This window comes from Stenella coeruleoalba (assembly GCF_951394435.1).
Source record: "Stenella coeruleoalba genome assembly, chromosome: 13".
Classification (NCBI taxonomy): Eukaryota; Metazoa; Chordata; class Mammalia; order Artiodactyla; family Delphinidae; genus Stenella; species Stenella coeruleoalba.
In genome coordinates, this window is record NC_137159.1 from 26,644,166 (window position 1) to 26,664,724 (window position 20,559).

Consider the following 20,559-nt stretch of genomic DNA (forward strand, 5'->3'; position numbering starts at 1 on the left):
ATTAAAAATAGAACTGCCGTATGATCCAGCAATCCCACTTGTGGGTACATAGCTGAAGGAGATGAAATCATGATCTCAAAAAGATATCTGCACCCCCATGTTCATTGCAGCACTATTTATGATAGTGAAGGCATGGAAACGTACGTGTCCATCGACGGATGAATGGATAAAGAAAATGTGATATATATATATCTACATATAATGGAACATACATATAATGGAATATATATAATGGAAAATGTGATATATATACATATAATGGAATAGCCATAAGAAAAGAAAAAGATCCTGCCATTTGCAACAACATATATGGACCGTGAAGGCAATGTGCTAAATGAAATAAGTCAGACAGAGAAAGAAAAAACTGTATGATCTCACTTATATGTGGAATCTAAAAGCATCAAACTCACAGAAACAGAGAACAGAATGGTGGTTGCCAGGACCTGAGGGATGGGGGAATGGAGAGATACTGGTCAAAGAGTACAAACTTCCAGTTTTATGATGAATAAGTTCTGGGGAGCAAATATGCAGCACAGTGACTGTAGTTAACAACACTGCACTGTATACTTGAAAGTTGCTATGACAGTAGAGCTTTAATGTTGTCACTATAACAACAACAAGAAAAATAAAATGGTAATTATGTGAGGTGAAGGATGTGTTAACTAACTTTATTGTGGTAAACATTTTGCAATACACATGTATGTCAAATCATCACATTACATAGCTTAAGCTTATACAATGTTAAATATCAATTATATCACAGTAAAGCTGGAAAGAAAGTCACGGTGAGAGAAGGGATAACAAAGTCCATTGGAAAAAGACAAGTTATCCCAAGGAGAACATGTGATGTGAAGAGAAAATCCGCTTGGGCCAGTAAAGGTTGTATTCTAGGGCTGGAAAGCTGGGAGTCGGGCTAATCAGAGTAGCCAGAAATTGCATTTTGTAAATGGATCCTTGAAAGCAATTACTACATACTATTGGGACTGTCTGTCTGCTCATGGTCTGGAGTCAACTATCTTTCATTTGTAGTACCTAGTCCAGTGCCTGGCGCATACCCAAATATACGCATTAATAAGTTAGTGAAAACACTTCTCTTAAAGGACACACTGGAAGAAATGCTTCAAGTTAAGAGAGTCAGGTTCTCTCTTCTCCAAATCTTTTCTCTTATCAGAAACATTTAAACATCTTTGGTAGAGGTAGGTGTTGGGAAAAGATGATGAGTAACACAGAGCTCCAGAGCTCCAAGTCCGCCACATGATACAGTTGAAGGAGTACTGGGTGGGGAGCCTGCTGCCGGACTCTAACCCCAGCTCTGGCCCTGACTTCCTGGCAACCTCTCTCTGGGTTACAGTTTCCTAAAAGTTAAAGGTAGACTAGATGATCTTTAAGATCCCATTCAACTCTATGATTCTCACATGGAAGTAGATGGCGTCTTTGAAAGGGGGCCATATCAGAAATAAAATGGAACAGAAGTACTCTAATGAAAATGTATCAATTTAAAACATGTCTCTTCCTAGAAGATGGGTACTTAATCCACCCCTACAACTATACTTATATTTTAAAGCACAGATACCTTTCAGAAGATGCCCTACCTTCTTGCAGGCAAGCTTCATAGTCCCATATAGCAAGGACTCCTCTTGCTGAGGTGAGAGTGTTATTAGCTGCCACACAATGAACACTATGTAATGTCCATTAATTAAATTTTGTGACATTCAGAATGAAGCAATAATTCTCAAAGTTTTTGGACTTTTGACACCTTTATACTCCTAAAAATTGAGGGCAATTTTGGTGAATGTGGACTTTATCTATTGATACTTACTGTATTAGAAATTAAAACATTTAAAAAGAATTTAAAAAATACTTATTTCACAACCTAAGTGTCCATCAACGGATGAATGGATAAAGGTGTGGTATGTATATACAATGGAATACTACTCAGCCATAAAAAGAATGAAATTCTGCCATTTGCAACAACATGGATGGACCTAGAAGGTATTATGCTTAGTGAAACAAGTCAGACAAAGACAAATACTGTATTACATCACTGATGTGTGGAGTCCAGAAAATAAAACAAATGAATGTATATAACAAAACAGAAACAGACTCACAAATACAGAGAACAAACCACTGGTTACTAGTGGGGAGAAGGAAGGAGGGAGGGGCAAAATAGGGGTATAGGATTAGGAGATACAAACTATGTATAAAATAAATAAGCAACAAAGATATATTGTATAGCATGCGGAAACATAGCTACTATTTGTAATAATTTTAAATGGAGTATAACCTATAAAAATATTGAATCACTATGTTTTATGCCTGAAACTAATATTGTAAGTCAACTATACTTCAATAAAAAAACTTTTTTCTTAATTTATTAAAAAATAAGCCTGTTACATGCTAACATATAAAATAAATATACTTTTCAAAACAAAAATAAGAAGAGTGGCATGTTATACATATTTTGTAAATCTCTTTAATGTCTGGTTTAACAGAAGACAGCTGAATTCTTATATTTGCTTCTGTATTAAGTTTGCTGTTATATGTTGTTCTGGTTAAAGTGTACATTAAAAAAATCCAGTTTACACACATATGTAATTGGAAAAGAAAAGAGTATTTTAATATTCTTTTCAGATAATTGCTGATTTTCTTTTTTTTTTGGCCGCTCAGCTTTAGGGATGCAGGATCTTAGTTTCCCGACCAGGGACTGAAACTGCGCCCTCAGCAGTGAAAGCGTCATCTTAACCACTGGACCACCAGGGAATTCCCTGATTTTCTTGATACTATACCAAATCTTGACAAGTGGTAGTTTAAATGTTGACATATTTACTTATATAATATGAAAAATATTACAATTATTTATGTCACTGCTGATCTCATCAGAAAAGTCTAAGTACTGGGAGATAGTCAATCTCATATTAGTAGACACAAGTTTTCTAGAATTCTATTCTTTGCTTGAAAGCTCAGATTTTCTCTTTGGCAATAAATACTGTCAGCTGTTTTCCTGGAGAAGTGACAGATTCACTTCCTCATTTTCAAGAAAATATCTGTCATATACCAAATTTGGAATAATTAGTTTATCAGTCATTCTTTCAAGTAAAACCTATGTTCCATGAAAAAGGCAGCTAGTTCAGCTCAGTACACAAACCAAGGCTTTTCCTTGAACCAATCATCGTATCTTGGTATGCAGCAGAAGTGCTTTATGTGTACTTCCATTACACTGCTGCCATGTGGCTGTGAAGAATAAAATGCCAACTAGACTAGCAGTTTGGTCCACTGTCCCAAATAGTGCTAAGGCATCAGCAGTTTTAGTCCTCCCTTCATTACTTTTGCATCATCTGTACAAATGTCAATACAGTTAAAAAGACACATAATATCCTAGTAGTATTTTGAAATTTGTTTTGACCTGGCAAATTCCCTGAAAGGGCCTCAGCAACTTCCAGAGGCCCATGGACCACACTTTGAGAACCACTTGATTAAAGCATCCCTTTGAAATACCTATAAGGAAATGGTTTACTAAATGGAGAGTAAAAAGACTTCAAGAGGAATGCTTTAATTACCTAAGATAAATTGTTTTCAAGCACTATGCCAACTATAAAACTGTTCTTATTAAAGGAAGTCTCCAATGACCCCCTAAGAGGTAACCAACCATTAACTTAGTTATTCTATGGCAGTCTCATGAGCAATATATGCATATCTCTAATTAATTAATTGCTAATAAATGCAAAGGCACAAAATTTAAAAAAGTAAAAAATTAGTCTTTCTCCAACCTCTGTACCCCAGTCACTCAGTTCCTTGTCCCAAAGGCAACAACTATTACCAATTTTTTGGGTATCCTTCCAGAGATAGTCTATGCATATACAAGTATATGCATCTATGTAAGCACAAATACTTTTTTATTAAAGACTATACAAATGGTGGCAGTGTACACATGCTTCTGAAACTTGATTTTTTTTAAGCCTAATTTACTGTGTCTTGGAAACTATTCCCCTATCTCTCATTGTACTGGATACAATTCCTAGTAAAAGGATTGCCTAGATGTAAGGCCCCAGATATTTACTTTTATTTAAAAATATTTTTTATTTATATTTGTTTCTAACAAACACAAGCCTGATTAAGGCAAACAAATTAGTGGCGATTCTTTGTCTTTTTTATATATGAGGCATCCATACCATGATCTCCTATTTTTCATTTCTTTTTTAGTGCCATAAGTGAGAAACTATTTTTATAACTAATTTTCTCATAATGTACTGTTTGTTGTTTTTTTTATCTCTCATAATGTTTTACCTAGAGCATAATGCCTTTATTCTGGGGCCAAGCTATAGCTCCTGACCATTTGGTGGCCTGATTTATACTTTTATAGTTACTTATTCTTTTGGCCATACCATTTAGACCGCTGAATCATTTCCTTCTTTCCAACAGGCCTTTTCTTTTGGGCAGCCAGGAAGTCTAAGCAAAAGAAGAAGAGGGTTTTTTTTTAATGGACTGTGTCTTTTTTTTTTTAATTGAGGTATAGTTGATTTACAATATTACATAAGTTTCAGGTGTACAACATAGTGATTCACAATTTTAAAGGTTATACTCCATTTATAGTTATTGTAAAATATTAGCTATACTCCCTATGCTGTACAATATGTCCTTGTAGCTTATTTATTTTATCTCTGAATCCCCTACCCCTATCTTGGCCCTCCCCCCTTCCCTTTCCCCACTGGTAACCACTAGTTTGTTCTCAATATCTGTGAGTCTATTTCTTTTTGTTATATTTACTGGTTTGTTGTATTTTTTAGATTCCACATATAAGTGATGTAATACAGTATTTGTCTTTCTCTCTCTGACTTATTTCACTAAGCATAATACCCTCCAGGTTAATCCATGCTGTTGCAAGTGGCAAAATTTCATTCTTTTTTATGGCTGAGTAGCAGTGGTGGCGTCACCCATACCAGCCCCTAAAAACTGAAGGACCTGTGACTTGATTTATCTCTCTGTTTCCATACCAGCCCCTGAGAGCTGAAGGACACTTGCCCTGATTTATCTTTGTGTTCGTTTCAAAAGTACGTGGCATTTGGCAGAGGTGTTTTGCAGCTGTACTTTGAAAGATACATGCTTTGAGAGATATATAGTGGTGAACGCCCCCAAACCAGTTCTGACTTGACCATAACAATAAGCGTGCGCGGATGAAACCTGGAAGTGTCCAAAAGTTACCTTTGCTTCGTTACCATGCTATGATCTCTGCTCAAAGGGGGCATTTGTACTCTGCTAGGCACAATCTGTGCCATGTGCAAAGGACCATGGAAGACTGTGCATGCCCTGGCTGGCCCCGGCCGCCCCTGAAAATCTCCACTCCTTTCCTCAAGCCCTAATGACCTATCTGCCTCCTAACCCTTAAAATCCCTTACTCTGCTCCCTTCAGGGAGAAAGTATATTTAGAACATGAGCTCTCCTTTCTCCATTCCTTGATCAATGAATAAAGTCTATGCTCTGCTATGTCGAACCTGGTCTCATTCAATTGACATTTGTGACTCTAGGCAGAGGACCCATTGAGGGGTCCCCGACACTTAGGGGATCAGTAACAGGGGATTGTGCCTTAATAAGGAAGGCTGTGTTGCTCAAGAACTGTGAGAGGGAGCTGCTGGGACTTTGCACCCCTACCCTGAGCTGGCAGTGCTGGGTGGTGAGTAATGGCCAAGGCCAAGGCCAGGGTTAGACTATGATGACTATGATAGCAGCCTGAGGCTTCTGAAGACACAACACTGTGGCACAGACTAGACAGTGTGCATTGAAACACTGACCAGTTTACAGGTAAGGCTGTGATGAAAGCATTAGGTAGTACTTTATAGTTTTCATGGATTTCACATATTATTTTATTGAGATCTTACATCTAGCATAATTGTTAAGAGAATAGACTCTAGCACCAGCCCACCAGGGTTCAAATCCCAGTTTAACAGGTGTGTAAATCTTGGGCAAGGTACTTAATCTCTCTTTGGCCCAGTTTTCTCATCTGTGAAATAGGGATATTCATAGTATCACCTCAGAGAGGTTCTGGAAGCATTAAACAAGAACAATGTCTGGACAAAACATAAGGGCTATATAAGTATTTATTATTATTATTATTGCTACCCTATGAGGAAGGCAAGCCTGGAATCAGCCCCAAGCCCCTCAAAACATTATACGTTTGGAACTAACTTGCTCATGGTGACAGAGCTGGTTTTTAAAAACACCATTCTTGGCAATTCCCTGGCGGTACAGTGCTTAGGACTCTGTGCTTTCACTGCTGAGGGCCCGGGTTCAATCCCTGGTCAGGGAACTAAGATTCCACAAGCCACGTGGCACCCCCCAAACAAAAACAAACCCAAACACCATTCTCACTGCACACTCTCACTTTTAAAGTGTAATGACAGAGCAAGAGTAACTGGGCTTATTTGGATTGTGAAAATGCTGAGAGCTAAATTGGGTAGGTTCTGCTACCTAAGGAGATTTGAGTCTCAACAAGCAAAAGGTCACTTTTTGATCTGTAACTAGCCTGGCACTGAGCAGTGCTGCCTTGCATGAAGCAGACCTTGCCCTCTCTACCAAGTCATAGGAAAGTGAACAGGAAGAGTATACCTCTCTTAGGGAGCAGGTGCATGGCGTCCCGGTGGCCCTGCCATTCTTGCACAGTGTTGAACAGTGCCTCCCGTTCACTCTGTAACATGTTCTGCAGCTTCCTCTCCTGGACTATTAACTTCAGGCGCTTTATCCGTTCCCCAGAGCGGGAGATGAAGTCAGGTCTGTGAAGTTGCAGTGATTCCTGAGGAGGAGAAAAAGCCCCCAACCTCACATTAATGATATAGGCTTTTCTCCAAGGGCCTAGAAAAAACAGTACCTGCCTAACAGGTTTGGAAAGCCTGTTTGTAACTTATAGAAAATATCTAGAGTTGAAGAATTATCTAACAACTCCCTGTGCGGGAAAGCTCCAGTAGGAAAATCAGAGGGATCAGAGAAATGCCTTTGGAATAAGCCAAGAACTAAGACTGTGGCAATGACAACTCTCCCCAGTGTTGATGGGATAAAGCTTGGCCCGTTGTGCTATTTTTAATTTCCCTTCAAAGAAATACGTCATTTAAAAAAAACATTTTCTGGACTTCCCTGGTGATGCAGTGGTTAAGAATCCCCCTGCCAATGCAGGGGACACAGGTTCGATCCCTGGTCCGGGAAGATCCTACAGGCTGCGGAGCAACTAAGCCCTTGTGCCACAACTACTGAAGCCCGCGCGCCTAGAGCCTGTGCTCTGCAACAAGAGAAGCCACCGTAATGAGAAGCCTGTGTACAGCAAGGAAGAGTAGCCCCCACTCGCCGTAACTAGAGGAAGCCTGCGCACAGCAGTGAAGAACCAATGCGGCCAAAAATAAAATAAATAAATAAATGAAATTTAAAAACAAAACAAAAACATTTCCTTTAGCTCCCCAGGTATTTATAAAGAAGAGAGCTGGTGCCTTTAAAACCCTGTGTTAAGCAGAAATAGGAGTTATGTAAATGCAGGAACAAATATAAGGCTGACGCAAACATCAGGCCTCTACTGCACTCCACGTGCTGGTATGTATCTACAAACCCAATGAGCAGCTACACAACATCCTCCCTTCTAGTGCCTTGCCCCAGATACTGAGGGTGATGCACAATTTATAACGGCTAACAGTAAGGCAGCCTTTGATTAACGAGTGTGAGAACAGATGAACTGTGGAGGTGCTAGAAATGAGGATCAGTTGGCTATACTTCAGAAAGCCAGTCACGGGTTTAACTCTTTTGTATCTTGCCCCTTCTTCCTTCTTAAACATATGGCTAAAATTAACTCAATGTCATTGTACCTGTAGGGTTGCTCTCACAAATGGCTTCAGTGGATCTCTGCCTGGGCCTGCTAGTGAACTGTGGCTGTCCATGTGCTGTCCTTGCCAGTTCTGTTCCTGTAGTGGCTCCCTCCAAGGTGTGGTGTTGGTTACTGGTACAAACCAGGAGACACAAGCGTCATGAAACTTGGGCAGGTTTTCCTTCTTAGGACCAGACTTCACATTTTCCACAGGAACAAACCATGAAACTCCTATAGGAATTATTTTTAAGAAAAAAAGATTTTTCACTTTTTTCATCAGAGACATGCATAATATAGGCTCTCAGGGACTCAGCTGTCAGCGGCCACCAGGAGGCCCTGGAGTCTGCTTAACTGCAGGTGTGACTCAGGAATTGTAGTGTTGGATGCAGTCAGCCCTCTGTATCCATGTACACAGAATCCTTGGGTTCAGGGGGCAGTACTATGCCATCTTATATAAAGGACTTGAGCATCCATGGATTCTGGTATCCATGAGTGGTCCCGGAACCAATCCCCTGCAGATACGGAGGGATGACTGTACTTTCAAAATTTGCCAATGTGGTGCTGGGGAAAGATAGGGTCAACATTAAATCATTTAGAAACAAAGAATCTTAGCTTTGCAAAAGACTTGAAATTCACTAGTTTTTCTACTAAGAAAGCAGAATTAGAAACTGACCTTCCCAGCAGCTCTGCTTATTCTTCCTTAACTTTCTCTCCCCAGGATAACTGGTAAGGAGCCTTTTCTCTTCTATCTTTTCTTCTGACCAAGAAGTCACATCACTGTCCTCTTCTACTGTAGCCTCGCTAGAACTTGGAGTTCGGAAAGTCATTCCAACATCTCGAGTGTGTTTTCTGACACCATTCACAATCTCCAAGATACCTAAGGGAAACGATCACAACTATCTCTGGGAAGAGCCCTGAGACTCGATTGACAGGTATATTCAAGTCAGTAAATGAAAACTTAAAAAAAATTAATCATTTATTTTCTATTCTGCAAAGAAAACGAATTGAGAAGATCTATAATTTTCATATCTATATCTGGTAAAATAGGGAATTCCTGATGGTCCTGTGGTTAGCATTCCACACTTCCACTTCAGGGGTCACAGGTTCGATCCCTGGTCGGGGAACGAAGATCCCACGTGCCGCGCAGTGTGGCAAAATAAATAAATAAATGAATAAATCTGGTAAAATATTCAAAACAATCATTGAGACACATTTTTAACAAGTATCATTATGTAAAAATATTTGTTGAAGATAGTGCTCTGAATGAATGCAAAAGACAACGCAAGCAGAGATGAAAGGTGATATAAACTGTTTTGGAATCATATTATGATTTATTTTTACATCTTTATTGGAGTATAATTGCTTTACAATGGTGTGTTAGTATCTGCTTTATAACAAAGTGAATCAGTTATACATATACATATGTTCCCATATCTCTTCCCTCTTGCGTCTCCCTCCCTCCCACCCTCCCTATCCCACCCCCCGAGGCGGTCACAAAGCACCGAGCTGATCTCCCTGTGCTATGCGGCTGCTTCCCACTAGCTATCTACCTTACGTTTGGTAGTGTATATATGTCCATGCCTCTCTCTCGCTTTGTCACAGCTTACCCCTCCCCCTCCCCATATCCTCAAGTCCATTCTCTAGTAGGTCTGTGTCTTTATTCTTGTCTTACCCCTAGGTTCTTCATGACGTTTTTTTTCTTAAATTCCATATATATGTGTTAGCATACGGTATTTGTCTTTCTCTTTCTGACTTACTTCACTCCGTATGACAGACTCTAGGTCTATCCACCTCATTACAAATAGCTCAATTTCGCTTCTTTTTATGGCTGAGTAATATTCCATTGTATATATGTGCCACATATTCTTTATGCATTCATCCGATGATGGACACTTAGGTTGTTTCCATCTCCGGACTACTGTAAATAGAGCTGCAATGAACATTTTGGTACATGACTCTTTTTGAATTATGGTTTTCTCAGGGTATATGCCCAGTAGTGGTATTGCTGGGTCATATGGTAGTTCTATTTGTAGATTTTTAAGGAACCTCCATACTGTTCTCCATAGTGGCTGTACCAATTCACATTCCCACCAGCAGTGCAAGAGTGTTCCCTTTTCTCCACACCCTCTCCAGCATTTATTGTTTCTAGATTTTTTGATGATGGTCATTCTGACTGGTGTGAGATGATATCTCATTGTAGTTTTGATTTGCATTTCTCTAATGATTAATGATCTTGAGCTTTCTATCATGTGTTTGTTGGCAGTCTGTGTATCTCTTTGGAGAAATGTCTATTTAGGTCTTCTGCCCATTTTTGGATTGGGTTGTTTGTTTTTTTGTTATTGAGCTGCATGAGCTGCTTATAAATTTTGGAGATTAATCCTTTGTCAGTTGCTTCATTTGCAAATATTTTCTCCCATTCTGAGGGTTGTCTTTTGGTCTTGTTTATGGTTTCCTTTGCTGTGCAAAAGCTTTGAAGTTTCATTAGGTCCCATTTGTTTATTTTTGCTTTTATTTCCAATTCTCTAGGAAGTGGGTCAAAAAAGATCTTGCTGTGATTTATGTCATAGAGTGTTCTGCCTATGTTTTTCTCTAAGAGTTTGATAGTTTGTGGCCTTACATTTAGGTCTTTAATCCATTTTGAGCTTATTTTTGTGTATGGTGTTAGGGAGTGATCTAATCTCTTACTTTGACATGTACCTGTCCAGTTTTCCCAGCACCACTTATTAAAGAGGCTGTCCTTTCTCCACTGTACATTCCTGCCTCCATTATCAAAGATAAGGTGACCATATGTATGTGGGTTTATGTCTGGGCTTTCTATCCTGTTCCATTGATCTATCTTTCTCTTTTTGTGCCAGTACCATACTGTCTTGATTACTGTAGCTTTGTAGTATAGTCTGAAGTCAGGGAGCCTGATTCCTCCAGCTCCGTTTTTTGTTCTCAAGATTGCTTTGACCATTCGGAGTCTTTTGTGTTTCCATACAAATTGTGAAATTTTTTGTTATAGTTCTGTGAAAAATGCCAGTGGTAGTTTGATAGGGATTGTACTGAATCTGTAGATTGCTTTGGGTAGTAGAGTCATTTTCAAAATGTTGATTCTTCCAACCCAAGAACATGGTATATCTCTCCAACTATTTGTATCATCTTTAATTTCTTTCATCAGCATCTTATAATTTTTTGCATACAGGCCTTTTGACTCCTTAGGTAGGTTAATTCCTAGATATTTTATTCTTTTTGTTGCAATGGTAAATGGGAGTGTTTTCTTGATTTCACTTTCAGATTTTTCATCATTAGTATATAGGAATGCCAGAGATTTCTGTGAATTGATTTTGTACCCTGCTACTTTACCAAATTCTTTGATTAACTCTAGTATTTTTCTGGTAGCATCTTTAGGATTCTCTATGTATAGTATCATGTCATCTGCAAACAGTGACAGCTTTACTTCTTCTTTTCTGAGTTGGATTCCTTTTATTTCCTTTTCTTCTCTGATTGCTCTGGCTAAAACTTCCAAAACTATGTTGAAAAAGAGTGGTGAGAGTGGGAAACCTTGTCTTGTTTCTGATCTTAATGAAAATGCTTTCAGTTTTTCACCACTGAGGATGATGTTGGCTGCGGGTTTGGTTACATATGGCCTTTATTATGTTGAGGAAAGTTCCCTCTATGACTACTTTCTGCAGGGTTTTTATCATAAATGGGTGTTGAATTTTTTCAAAAGCTTTCTCTGCATCTCTTGAGATGATCATATGGTTTTTCTCCTTCAATTTGTTAATATGGTGTATCACGTTGTTTGATTTGCATATATTGAAGAATGCTTGCATTCCTGGAATAAACCCCACTTGATTCTTTTAATGAGCTGATCCTTTTAATGATCCTTTTAATGAGCTGTTGGATTCTGTTTGCCAGCATTTTGTTGAGGTTTTTGCATCTATGTTCATTAGTGATATTGGCCTGTAGTTTTCTTCCTTTGTGACATCCTTGTCTGGTTTTGGTATCAAGGTGATGGTGGCCTCGGAGAATGAGTTTGGGAGTGTTCCTCCCTCTGCTATCTTGTGGAAGAGTTTGGGAAGGATAGGTGTTAGCTCTTCTCTAAATGTTTGATAGAATTCACCTGTGAAGCCATCTGGCTCTGGGCTTTTGTTTGTTGGAAGATTTTTAATCACAGTTTCAGTGCTTGTGATTGGTCTGTTCATATTTTTTCAGTGCTTGTGATTGCTCTGTTCATATTTTCTATTTCTTCCTAATTCAGTCTTGGCAGGTTGTGCATTTCTAAGAATTTGTCCATTTCTTCCAGGTTGTCCATTTTATTGGCATAGAGTTGCTTGTAGTAATCTCTCATGATCTTTTGTATTTCTGCAGTGTCAGTTGTTACTTCTCCTTTTTCATTTCTAATTCTATTGATTTGAGTCTTCTCCCATTTTTTTCTTGATGAATCTGGCTAATGGTTTATCAATTTGGTTTATCTTCTCAAAGAACCAGCTTTTAGTTTTATTGATCTTTGCAACCATCTCCTTCATTTCTTTTTCATTTATTTCTGATCTGATCTTTATGATTTGTTTCCTTCTGCTAACTTTGGGGTTCTTCTTGTTCTTCTTTGTCTAATTGCTTTAGGTGCAAGGTTAGGTTGTTTATTTGAGATGTTTTCCTGTTTCTTAAGGTACGATTGTATTGCGATAAACTTCCCTCTTAGAACTGCTTTTGCTGCATCCCATAGATTTTGGGTCATCGTGTCTCCATTGTCATTTGTTTCTAGGTATTTTTTAATTTCCTCTTTGATTTCTTCAGTGATCACTTCGTTATTAAGTAGTGTATTGTTTAGCCTCCATGTGTTTGTATTTTGTACAGATCTTTTCCTGTAATTGATATCTAGTCTCATAGTGTTGTGGTCAGAAAAGATACTTGATACAATATCAAATTTCTTAAATTTACCAATGCTTGATTTTTGACCCAAGATATGATATATCTGGAGTATGTTCCATGAGCACTTGAGAAAAATGTGTATTCTGTTGTTTTTGGATGGAATGTCCTATAAATATCAATTAAGTCCATCTTGTTTAATGTATCATTTAAAGCTTGTGTTTCCTTATTTATTTTCATTTTGGATGATCTGTCCATGGGTGAAAATGGGGTGTTAAAGTCCCCTACTATGAGTGTGTTACTATTGATTTCCCCTTTTATGGCTGTTAGGATTTGCCTTATGTATTGAGGTGCTCCTATGTTGGGTGCATAAATATTTACAATTGTTATATCTTCTTCTTGGATCGATCCCTTGATCATTATGTAGTGTCCCTCTTTGTCTCTTGTAATAGTCTTTATTTTAAAGTCTATTTTGTCTGATACAAGAATTGCTTCTCCAGCTTTCTTTTCATTTCCATTTGCATGGAATATCTTCTTCCATCCCTCACTTTCAGTCTGTATGTGTCTCTAGGTCTGAAATTGTTCTCTTGTAGACAGCATATATATGGGTCTTGTTTTTGTATCCATTCAGCCAATCTGTGTCTTTTGGTGGGAGCATTTAGTCCATTTACATTTAAGGTAATTATCGATATGTATGTTCCTATTCCCATTTTCTTAATTGTTTTGGGTTCCTAATTGTAGGTCTTTTCCTTCTCTTGTGTTTCTTGCCTAGAGAAGTTCCTTTAGTATTTGTTGTAAAGCTGGTTTGGTGGTGCTGAACTCTCTCAGCTTTTGCTTGTCTGTAAAGGTTTTAATTTCTCCATCAAATCTGAATGAGATCCTTCCTGGGTAGAGTAATCATGGTTGCAGGTTTTTCTCCTTCATCACTTTAAATATGTCTTGCCACTCCCTTCTGGCTTGCAGAGTTTCTGCTGAGAGATCAGCTGTTAACCTTATGGGGATTCCCTTGTGTGTTATTTATTGTTTTTCACTTGCTGCTTTTAATATGTTTTCTTTGTATTTAATTTTTTACAGTTTGATTAATATGTGTCATGGCATATTTCTCCTTGGATTTATCCTGTATGGGACTCTCTGTGCTTCCTGGACTTGATTAACTATTTCCTTTCCCATATTAGGGAAGTTTTCAACTATAATCTCTTCAAATATTTTTCAGTCCCTTTCTTTTTCTCTTCTTCTTCTGGAACCCCTATAATTTGAATGTTGGTGCATTTAATGTTGTCCCAGAGGTCTCTGAGACTGTCCTCAATTCTTTTCATTCTTTTTTCTTTATTCTGCTCTGCAGTAGTTATTTCCACTATTTTATCTTCCAGGTCACTTATCCGTTCTTCTGCCTCAGTTATTCTGCTATTGATCCCATCTAGAGTATTTTTCATTTCATTTATTGTGTTGTTCTTCGTTGCTTGTTTCACCTTTAGTTCTTTTAGGTCCTTGTTAACTGTTTCTTGCATTTTGTCCATTCTATTTCCAAGATTTTGGATCATCTTTACTATCAATATTCTGAATTCTTTTTCAGGTAGACTGCCTATTTCCTCTTCATTTGTTAGGTCTGGTGCGTTTTTATCTTGCTCCTTCATCTGCTTTGTGTTTTTCTGTCTTCTCATTTTGCTTATCTTACTGTGTTTGGGGTCTCCTTTTTGCAGGCTGCTGGTACGTATTCCCGTCTTTTTTGGTGTCTGTCCCTAGTGGCTAAGGTTGGTTCAGTGGGTTGTGTAGGTTTCCTGGTGGAGAGGATTAGTGCCTGTGTTCTGGTGGATAAGGCAGGATCTTGTCTTTTTGTTGGGCAAGTCCACGTCTGTTGGTGTGTTTTGGGGTGTTTGTGGACTTATGATTTTAGGCAGCTTCTCTGATAATGGGTGTGGTTGTTGCCCTGTCTTAGTAGTTGTTTGGCATAAGGTGTCCAGCACTGTAGCTTGCTGGGCATTGAGTGAAGCTGGGTGCTGGTGTTGAGATGGAGATCTCTGGGATTTTTGGCCTTTTGATATTATGTGGAGTTGGGAAGCCTCTTGTGGACCAGTGTCCTGAAGTTGGCTCTCCCACCTCAGAGGCATAGCACTGACTCCTGGTTGCAGCACCAAGAGCCTTTCATCCTCACAGCTCAGAATAAAAGGGAGAAAAAGTAGAAAGAAAGAATTGGTATAAGTAGAAAGAAAGAAAGAAAGAAAGAAAGAAAGAAAGAAAGAAAGAAGGGAGGGAGGGAGGAAGGGAGGAAGGCAGGAAGGAAGGAAGGATGAAAGTAAGGATAAAAGAAAGAAAGAAGATAAAGTACAATAAAATAAAGATAAAATATAATAAGGTTATTAAAATAAAAAAATTATTAAGAAAAAAAAGGACGGATAGAACCCTAGGACAAATGGTGGAAGCAAAGTTATACAGACAAAATCTCACACAGAAGCATACACATACACACTCACAAAAAGAGGAAAAGGGGAAAAAATCATAGATCTTGCTCTCAAGGTCCACCTCCTTAATTTGGGATGATTCGTTATCTATTCATGTATTCCACAGATGCAGGGTACATCACGTTGATTGTGGAGCTTTAATCCGCTGCTTCTGAGGCTGCTGGGAGAGATTTCCCTTTCTCTTCTTTGTTCTCACAGCTCCCTGACTCAGCTTTGGATTTGGCCCCGCCTTTGCGTGTAGGTCGCCGGAGGGCGCCTGTTCTTCGCTCAGACAGGATGGGGTTAAAGGAGCAGCTGCTTTGGGGACTCTGGCTCACTCAGGTCGGGGGGAGGGAGGGGCACGGAGTGCATTGCGGGGTGAACCTGCGGCTGCAGATGCCGATGGGACGTTGCACCAGCCTGAGGTGCGCCGTGTGTTCTCCCGAGGAAGTTGTCCATGGATCCCGGGACCCTGGAAGTGGCGGGCTGCACAGGGTCACCGGAATGTGGGTGTGGATAGTAACCTGTGCTCGCACACAGGCTTCTTGGTGGCGGTGGCAGCAGCCTTAGCGTCTCATGCCTGTCTCCGGGATCCTCGCTTTTAGCCGCAGCTCGCGCCCGACTCTGGAGCTCCCCCAAGCAGTGCTCTTAATCCCCTCTCCTCACGCACCAGGAAACAAAGAGGGAAGAAAAAGTCTCTTGCCTCTTCGGCAGCTCCAGACTTTTCCCCGGACTCCCTCCAGGCTAGCCGTGGTGCACTAATCCCTGCAGGCTGTGTTCACACCACCAACCCCAGTCCTCTCCCTGCGCTCCAACCGAAGCCGGAACCTCAGGTCCCAGCCCCGCCCGCTGCGGCGGGTGAGCAGACAAGCCTCTAGGGCTGGTGAGTGCTGGTCGGCACCGATCTCTGTTCCGGAATCTCTCCGCTTTGCCCTCCGCACCCCGGTGGCTGCGCTGTCCTCCGCGGCTCCGAAGCTTTCCCCCTCCGCCACCTGCAGTCTCTGCCCACGAAGGGGCTTCCTCGTGTGTGGAAACCTTTCCTCCTTCACAACTTCATCCCACTGGTGCAGGTCCCATCCCTATCCTTTTGTCTCTGTTTATTCTTTTATCTTTTGCCCTACGCAGGTACGTGTGGAGTTTCTTGGCTTTGGGGAGGTCTGAGGTCTTCTGCCTGAATTCAGTAGGTGTTCTGTAGCTCATTGAAGTTTTGATTTGCATTTCTCTATTGATGTTGAGCATTCTTTTATGTGTTTGTTGGCAGTCTCTACATCTTCTTTGGAGAAATGTCTATTTAGAACTTCTGCCCATTTTTTTGATTGGGTTGTTTGTTTTTTTGTTATTGAGCTGCATGAGCTGCTTATAAATTTTGGAGGTTAATCCTTTGTCAGTTGCTTCATTTGCAAATATTTTCTCTCATTCTGAGGGTCTTTTAGTCTTGTTTATGGTTTCCTTTGCTGTGCAAAAGCTTTGAAGTTTCATTAGGTCCCATTTGTTTATTTTTGTTTTTATTTCCATTTCTATAGGAGGTGGGTCAAAAAGGATCTTGCTGTGATTTATGTCATAGAGTGCTCTGCCTATGTTTTCCTCTAAGAGTTTGATAGTTTGTGGCCTTACATTTAGGTCTTTATTCCATCTTGAGCTTATTTTTGTGTATGGTGTTAGGGATTTGATCTAATCTCATACTTTTACATGTACCTGTCCAGTTTTCCAAGCACCACTTATTAAAGAGGCTGTCCTTTCTTCACTGTACATTCCTGCCTCCTTTATCAAAGATAAGATAACCATATGTGCGTGGGTTTATCTCTGGGCTTTCTATCCTGTTCCATTGATCTATCTTTCTCTTTTTGTGCCAGTACCATACTGTCTTGATTACTGTAGCTTTGTAGTATAGTCTGAAGTCAGGGAGCCTGATTCCTCCAGCTCCGTTTTTTGTTCTCAAGATTGCTTTGACCATTCAGAGTCTTTTGTGTTTCCATACAAATTGTGAAATTTTTTGTTATAGTTCTGTGAAAAATGCCAGTGGTAGTTTGATAGGGATTGCATTGAATCTGTAGATTGCTTTGGGTGGTAGAGTCATTTTCAAAATGTTGATTCTTCCAATGCAAGTACACGGTATATCTCTCCATCTATTTGTATCATATTTAATTTCTTTCATCAGTGTCTTATAATTTTCTGCATACAGGTTTTTTGTCTCCTTAGGTAGGTTTATTCCTAGATATTTTATCCTTTTGTTGCAGTGGTAAATAGGATTGTTTTCTTGATTTCAATTTCAGATTTTTCATCATTAGTGTATAGGAATGCCAGAGATTTCTGTGCATTAATTTTCTATCCTGCTACTTTACCAAATTCATTGATTAATTCTAGTATTTTTCTGGTAGCATCTTTAGGATTCTCTATGTATAGTATCATGTCATCTGCAAACAGTGACAGCTTTACTTCTTCTTTTCCGATTGGGATTCCCTTTATTTCTTTTCCTTCTCTGATTGCTGTGGCTAAAACTTCCAAGACTATGTTGAATAAGAATGGTGAGAGTGGACAACCTTGTCTTCTTACTAATCTTAGTGGGAATGGTTTCAGTTTTTCACCATTGCGGACGATGTTGGCTGTGGGTTTGTCAGATATGGCCTTTATTATGTTGAGAAAAGTTCCCTCTATGCTTACTTTCTGCAGGGTTTTTATCATAAATGGGTGTTGAATTTTATCGAAAGATTTCTCCGCATTTCTTGAGATGATCATAGGTTTTTCACCTTCAGTATGTTAATATGGTGTATCACATTGATTGATTTGTGTATATTGAAGAATCCTTGCATTCCTGGAATAAACCCCACTTGATCATGGTGTATGATCCTTTTAATGAGCTGTTGGATTCTGTTTGCTAGTATTTTGTTGAGGATTTTTGCATCTATGTTCATCAGTCATATTGACCTGTAGTTTTCTTTCTTTGTGACATCCTTGTCTGGTTTTGGTATCAAGGTGATGGTGGCCTTGGAGAATTAGTCTGGGAGTGTTCCTCCCTCTGCTATATTGTGGAAGAGTTTGAGAAGGGTAGGTGTTAGTTCTTCTCTAAATGTTTGATAGAATTCACCTGTGAAGCCAACTGGTCCTGGACTTTTGTTTGTTGGAAGATTTTTAATCACAGTTTCAATTTCAGTGCTTGTGATTGGTCTGTTCATATTTTCTATTTCTCCCTGATTCAGTCTTGTCAGGTTGTGCATTTCTAAGAAATTGTCCATTTTTTCCAGGTTGTCCATTTTATTGGCCTAGAGTTGCTTGTAGTAATCTCTCATGATCTTTTGTATTTCTGCAGTGTCAGTTGTTACTTCTCCTTTTTCATTTCTAATTCTATTGATTTGAGTCTTCTCCCATTTTTTTCTTGATGAATCTGGCTAATGGTTTATCAATTTTGTTTATCTTCTCAAAGAACCAGCTTTAGTTTTATTGATCTTTGCTATCGTTTCCTTCATTTCTTTTTCATGTATTTCTGATCTGACCTTTATGATTTCTTTCCTTCTGCTAACTTTGGGGTTTTTTTGTTCTTCTTTGTCTAATTGCTTTAGGTGCAAGGTTATGTTGTTTATTCGAGATGTTTCCTGTTTCTTAAGGTATGATTGTATTGCTATAAACTTCCCTCTTAGACTACTTTTGCTGCATCCCATAGGTTTTGGGTCATCTTGTCTCAACTGTCATTTGATTCTAGGTATTTCTTAATTTCCTCTGATTTCTTCAGTGATCACTTCGTTATTAAGTAGTGTATTGTTTAGCCTCCATGTGTTTGTATTTTTTTTTCTTTTTCTGTACGCAGGCCTGACACTGCTGTGGCCTCTCCTGTTGCGGAGCTCAGGCTCTGGACGTGCAGGCTCAGCAGCCATGGCTCACGGGCCCAGCTGCTCAACGGCACGTGGGATCCTCCCGGACCAGTGCACGAACCCACGTCCCCTGCATCGGCAGGCGGACTCCCAACCACTGTGCCACCAGGGAAGCTCGTGTTTGTATTTTTTACAGATCTTTTCCTGTAATTGATATCTAGTCTCATAGCGTTGTGGTCGAAAAAGATACTTGATACATTTTCAATTTTCTTAAATTTACCAATGCTTGATTTGTGACCCAAGATACAATCTATCCTGGAGAATGTACCATGAGCACTTGAGAAAAATGTGTATTTTGTTGTTTTTGGATGGAATGTTCTATAAATATCAATTAAGTCCATCTTGTTTAATGTATCATTTAAAGCTTGTGTTTCCTTATTTATTTTCATTTTGGATGATCTGTCCATTGGCGAAAGTGGGGTGTTAAAGTCCCCTACTATGAATGTGTTACTGTCGATTTCCCTTCTTATGGCTGTTAGTATTTGCCTTATATATTGACGTGCTCCTATGTTGGGTGCATAAATATTTACAATTGTTATATCTTCTTCTTGGATCGATCCCTTGATCATTATGTAGTGTCCTTCTTTGTCTCTTGTAATAGTTTTTATTTTAAAGTCTATTTTGTCTGACATAAGAATTGCTACTCCAGCTTTCTTTTGGTTTCCATTTGCATGGAATATATTTTTCCATTCCTTTACTTTCAGTATGTATGTGTCTTTAGGTCTGAAGTGGGTATCTTGTAGACAGCATATATATGGGTCTTGTTTTTGTATCCATTCAGCCAATCTGTGTCTTTTGGTGGGAGCATTTAGTCCATTTACATTTAAGGTAATTATCAATATGTATGTTCCTATTTCCATTTTCTTAATTGTTTTGGGTTCCTAATTGTAGGTCTTTTCCTTCTCTTGTGTTTCTTGCCTAGAGAAGTTCCTTTAGTATTTGTTGTAAAGCTGGTTTGGTGGTGCTGAACTCTCTCAGCTTTTGCTTGTCTGTAAAGGTTTTAATTTCTCCATCAAATCTGAATGAGATCCTTCCTGGGTAGAGTAATCATGGTTGCAGGTTTTTCTCCTTCATCACTTTAAATATGTCTTGCCACTTCCTTCTAGCTTGCAGAGTTTCTGCTGAGAGATCAGCTGTTAACCTTATGGGGATTCCCTTGTGTGTTATTTATTGTTTTTCCCTTGCTGCTTTTAATATGTTTTCTTTGTATTTAATTTTTTACAGTTTGATTAATATGTGTCATGGCATATTTCTCCTTGGATTTATCCTGTATGGGACTCTCTGTGCTTCCTGGACTTGATTAACTATTTCCTTTCCCATATTAGGGAAGTTTTCAACTATAATCTCTTCAAATATTTTCTCAGTCCCTTTCTTTTTCTCTTCTTCTTCTGGAACCCCTATAATTTGAATGTTGGTGCATTTAATGTTGTCCCAGAGGTCTCTGAGACTGTCCTCAATTCTTTTCATTCTTTTTTCTTTATTCTGCTCTGCAGTAGTTATTTCCACTATTTTATCTTCCAGGTCACTTATCCATTCTTCTGCCTCAGTTATTCTGCTATTGATCCCA

General features: G+C 39.1%; 1 protein-coding gene across 2 annotated transcripts; it reads right to left on the reverse strand.

The window, feature by feature from the left end:
- Positions 1–4,192: 4,192 nt before the first annotated feature.
- Positions 4,193–8,709, reverse strand: LOC307196088 (putative ALMS1-like protein). 2 transcript variants are annotated; one of them, XM_079940816.1, is made up of 4 exons: positions 8,511–8,709; positions 7,839–7,969; positions 6,601–6,784; positions 4,193–4,446 (listed from the first exon to the last, which is right to left on the reverse strand). In XM_079940816.1, exons 1-4 carry the CDS (start codon positions 8,662–8,664, stop codon positions 4,361–4,363), a joined length of 555 nt encoding a protein of 184 aa, XP_079796942.1. In that variant the 5' UTR covers positions 8,665–8,709; the 3' UTR covers positions 4,193–4,360. The 2 variants fall into 2 exon arrangements, with proteins under 2 accessions (XP_079796942.1, XP_079796941.1); XM_079940815.1 differs by having other exon boundaries at positions 7,839–8,068.
- Positions 8,710–20,559: the final 11,850 nt, after the last annotated feature.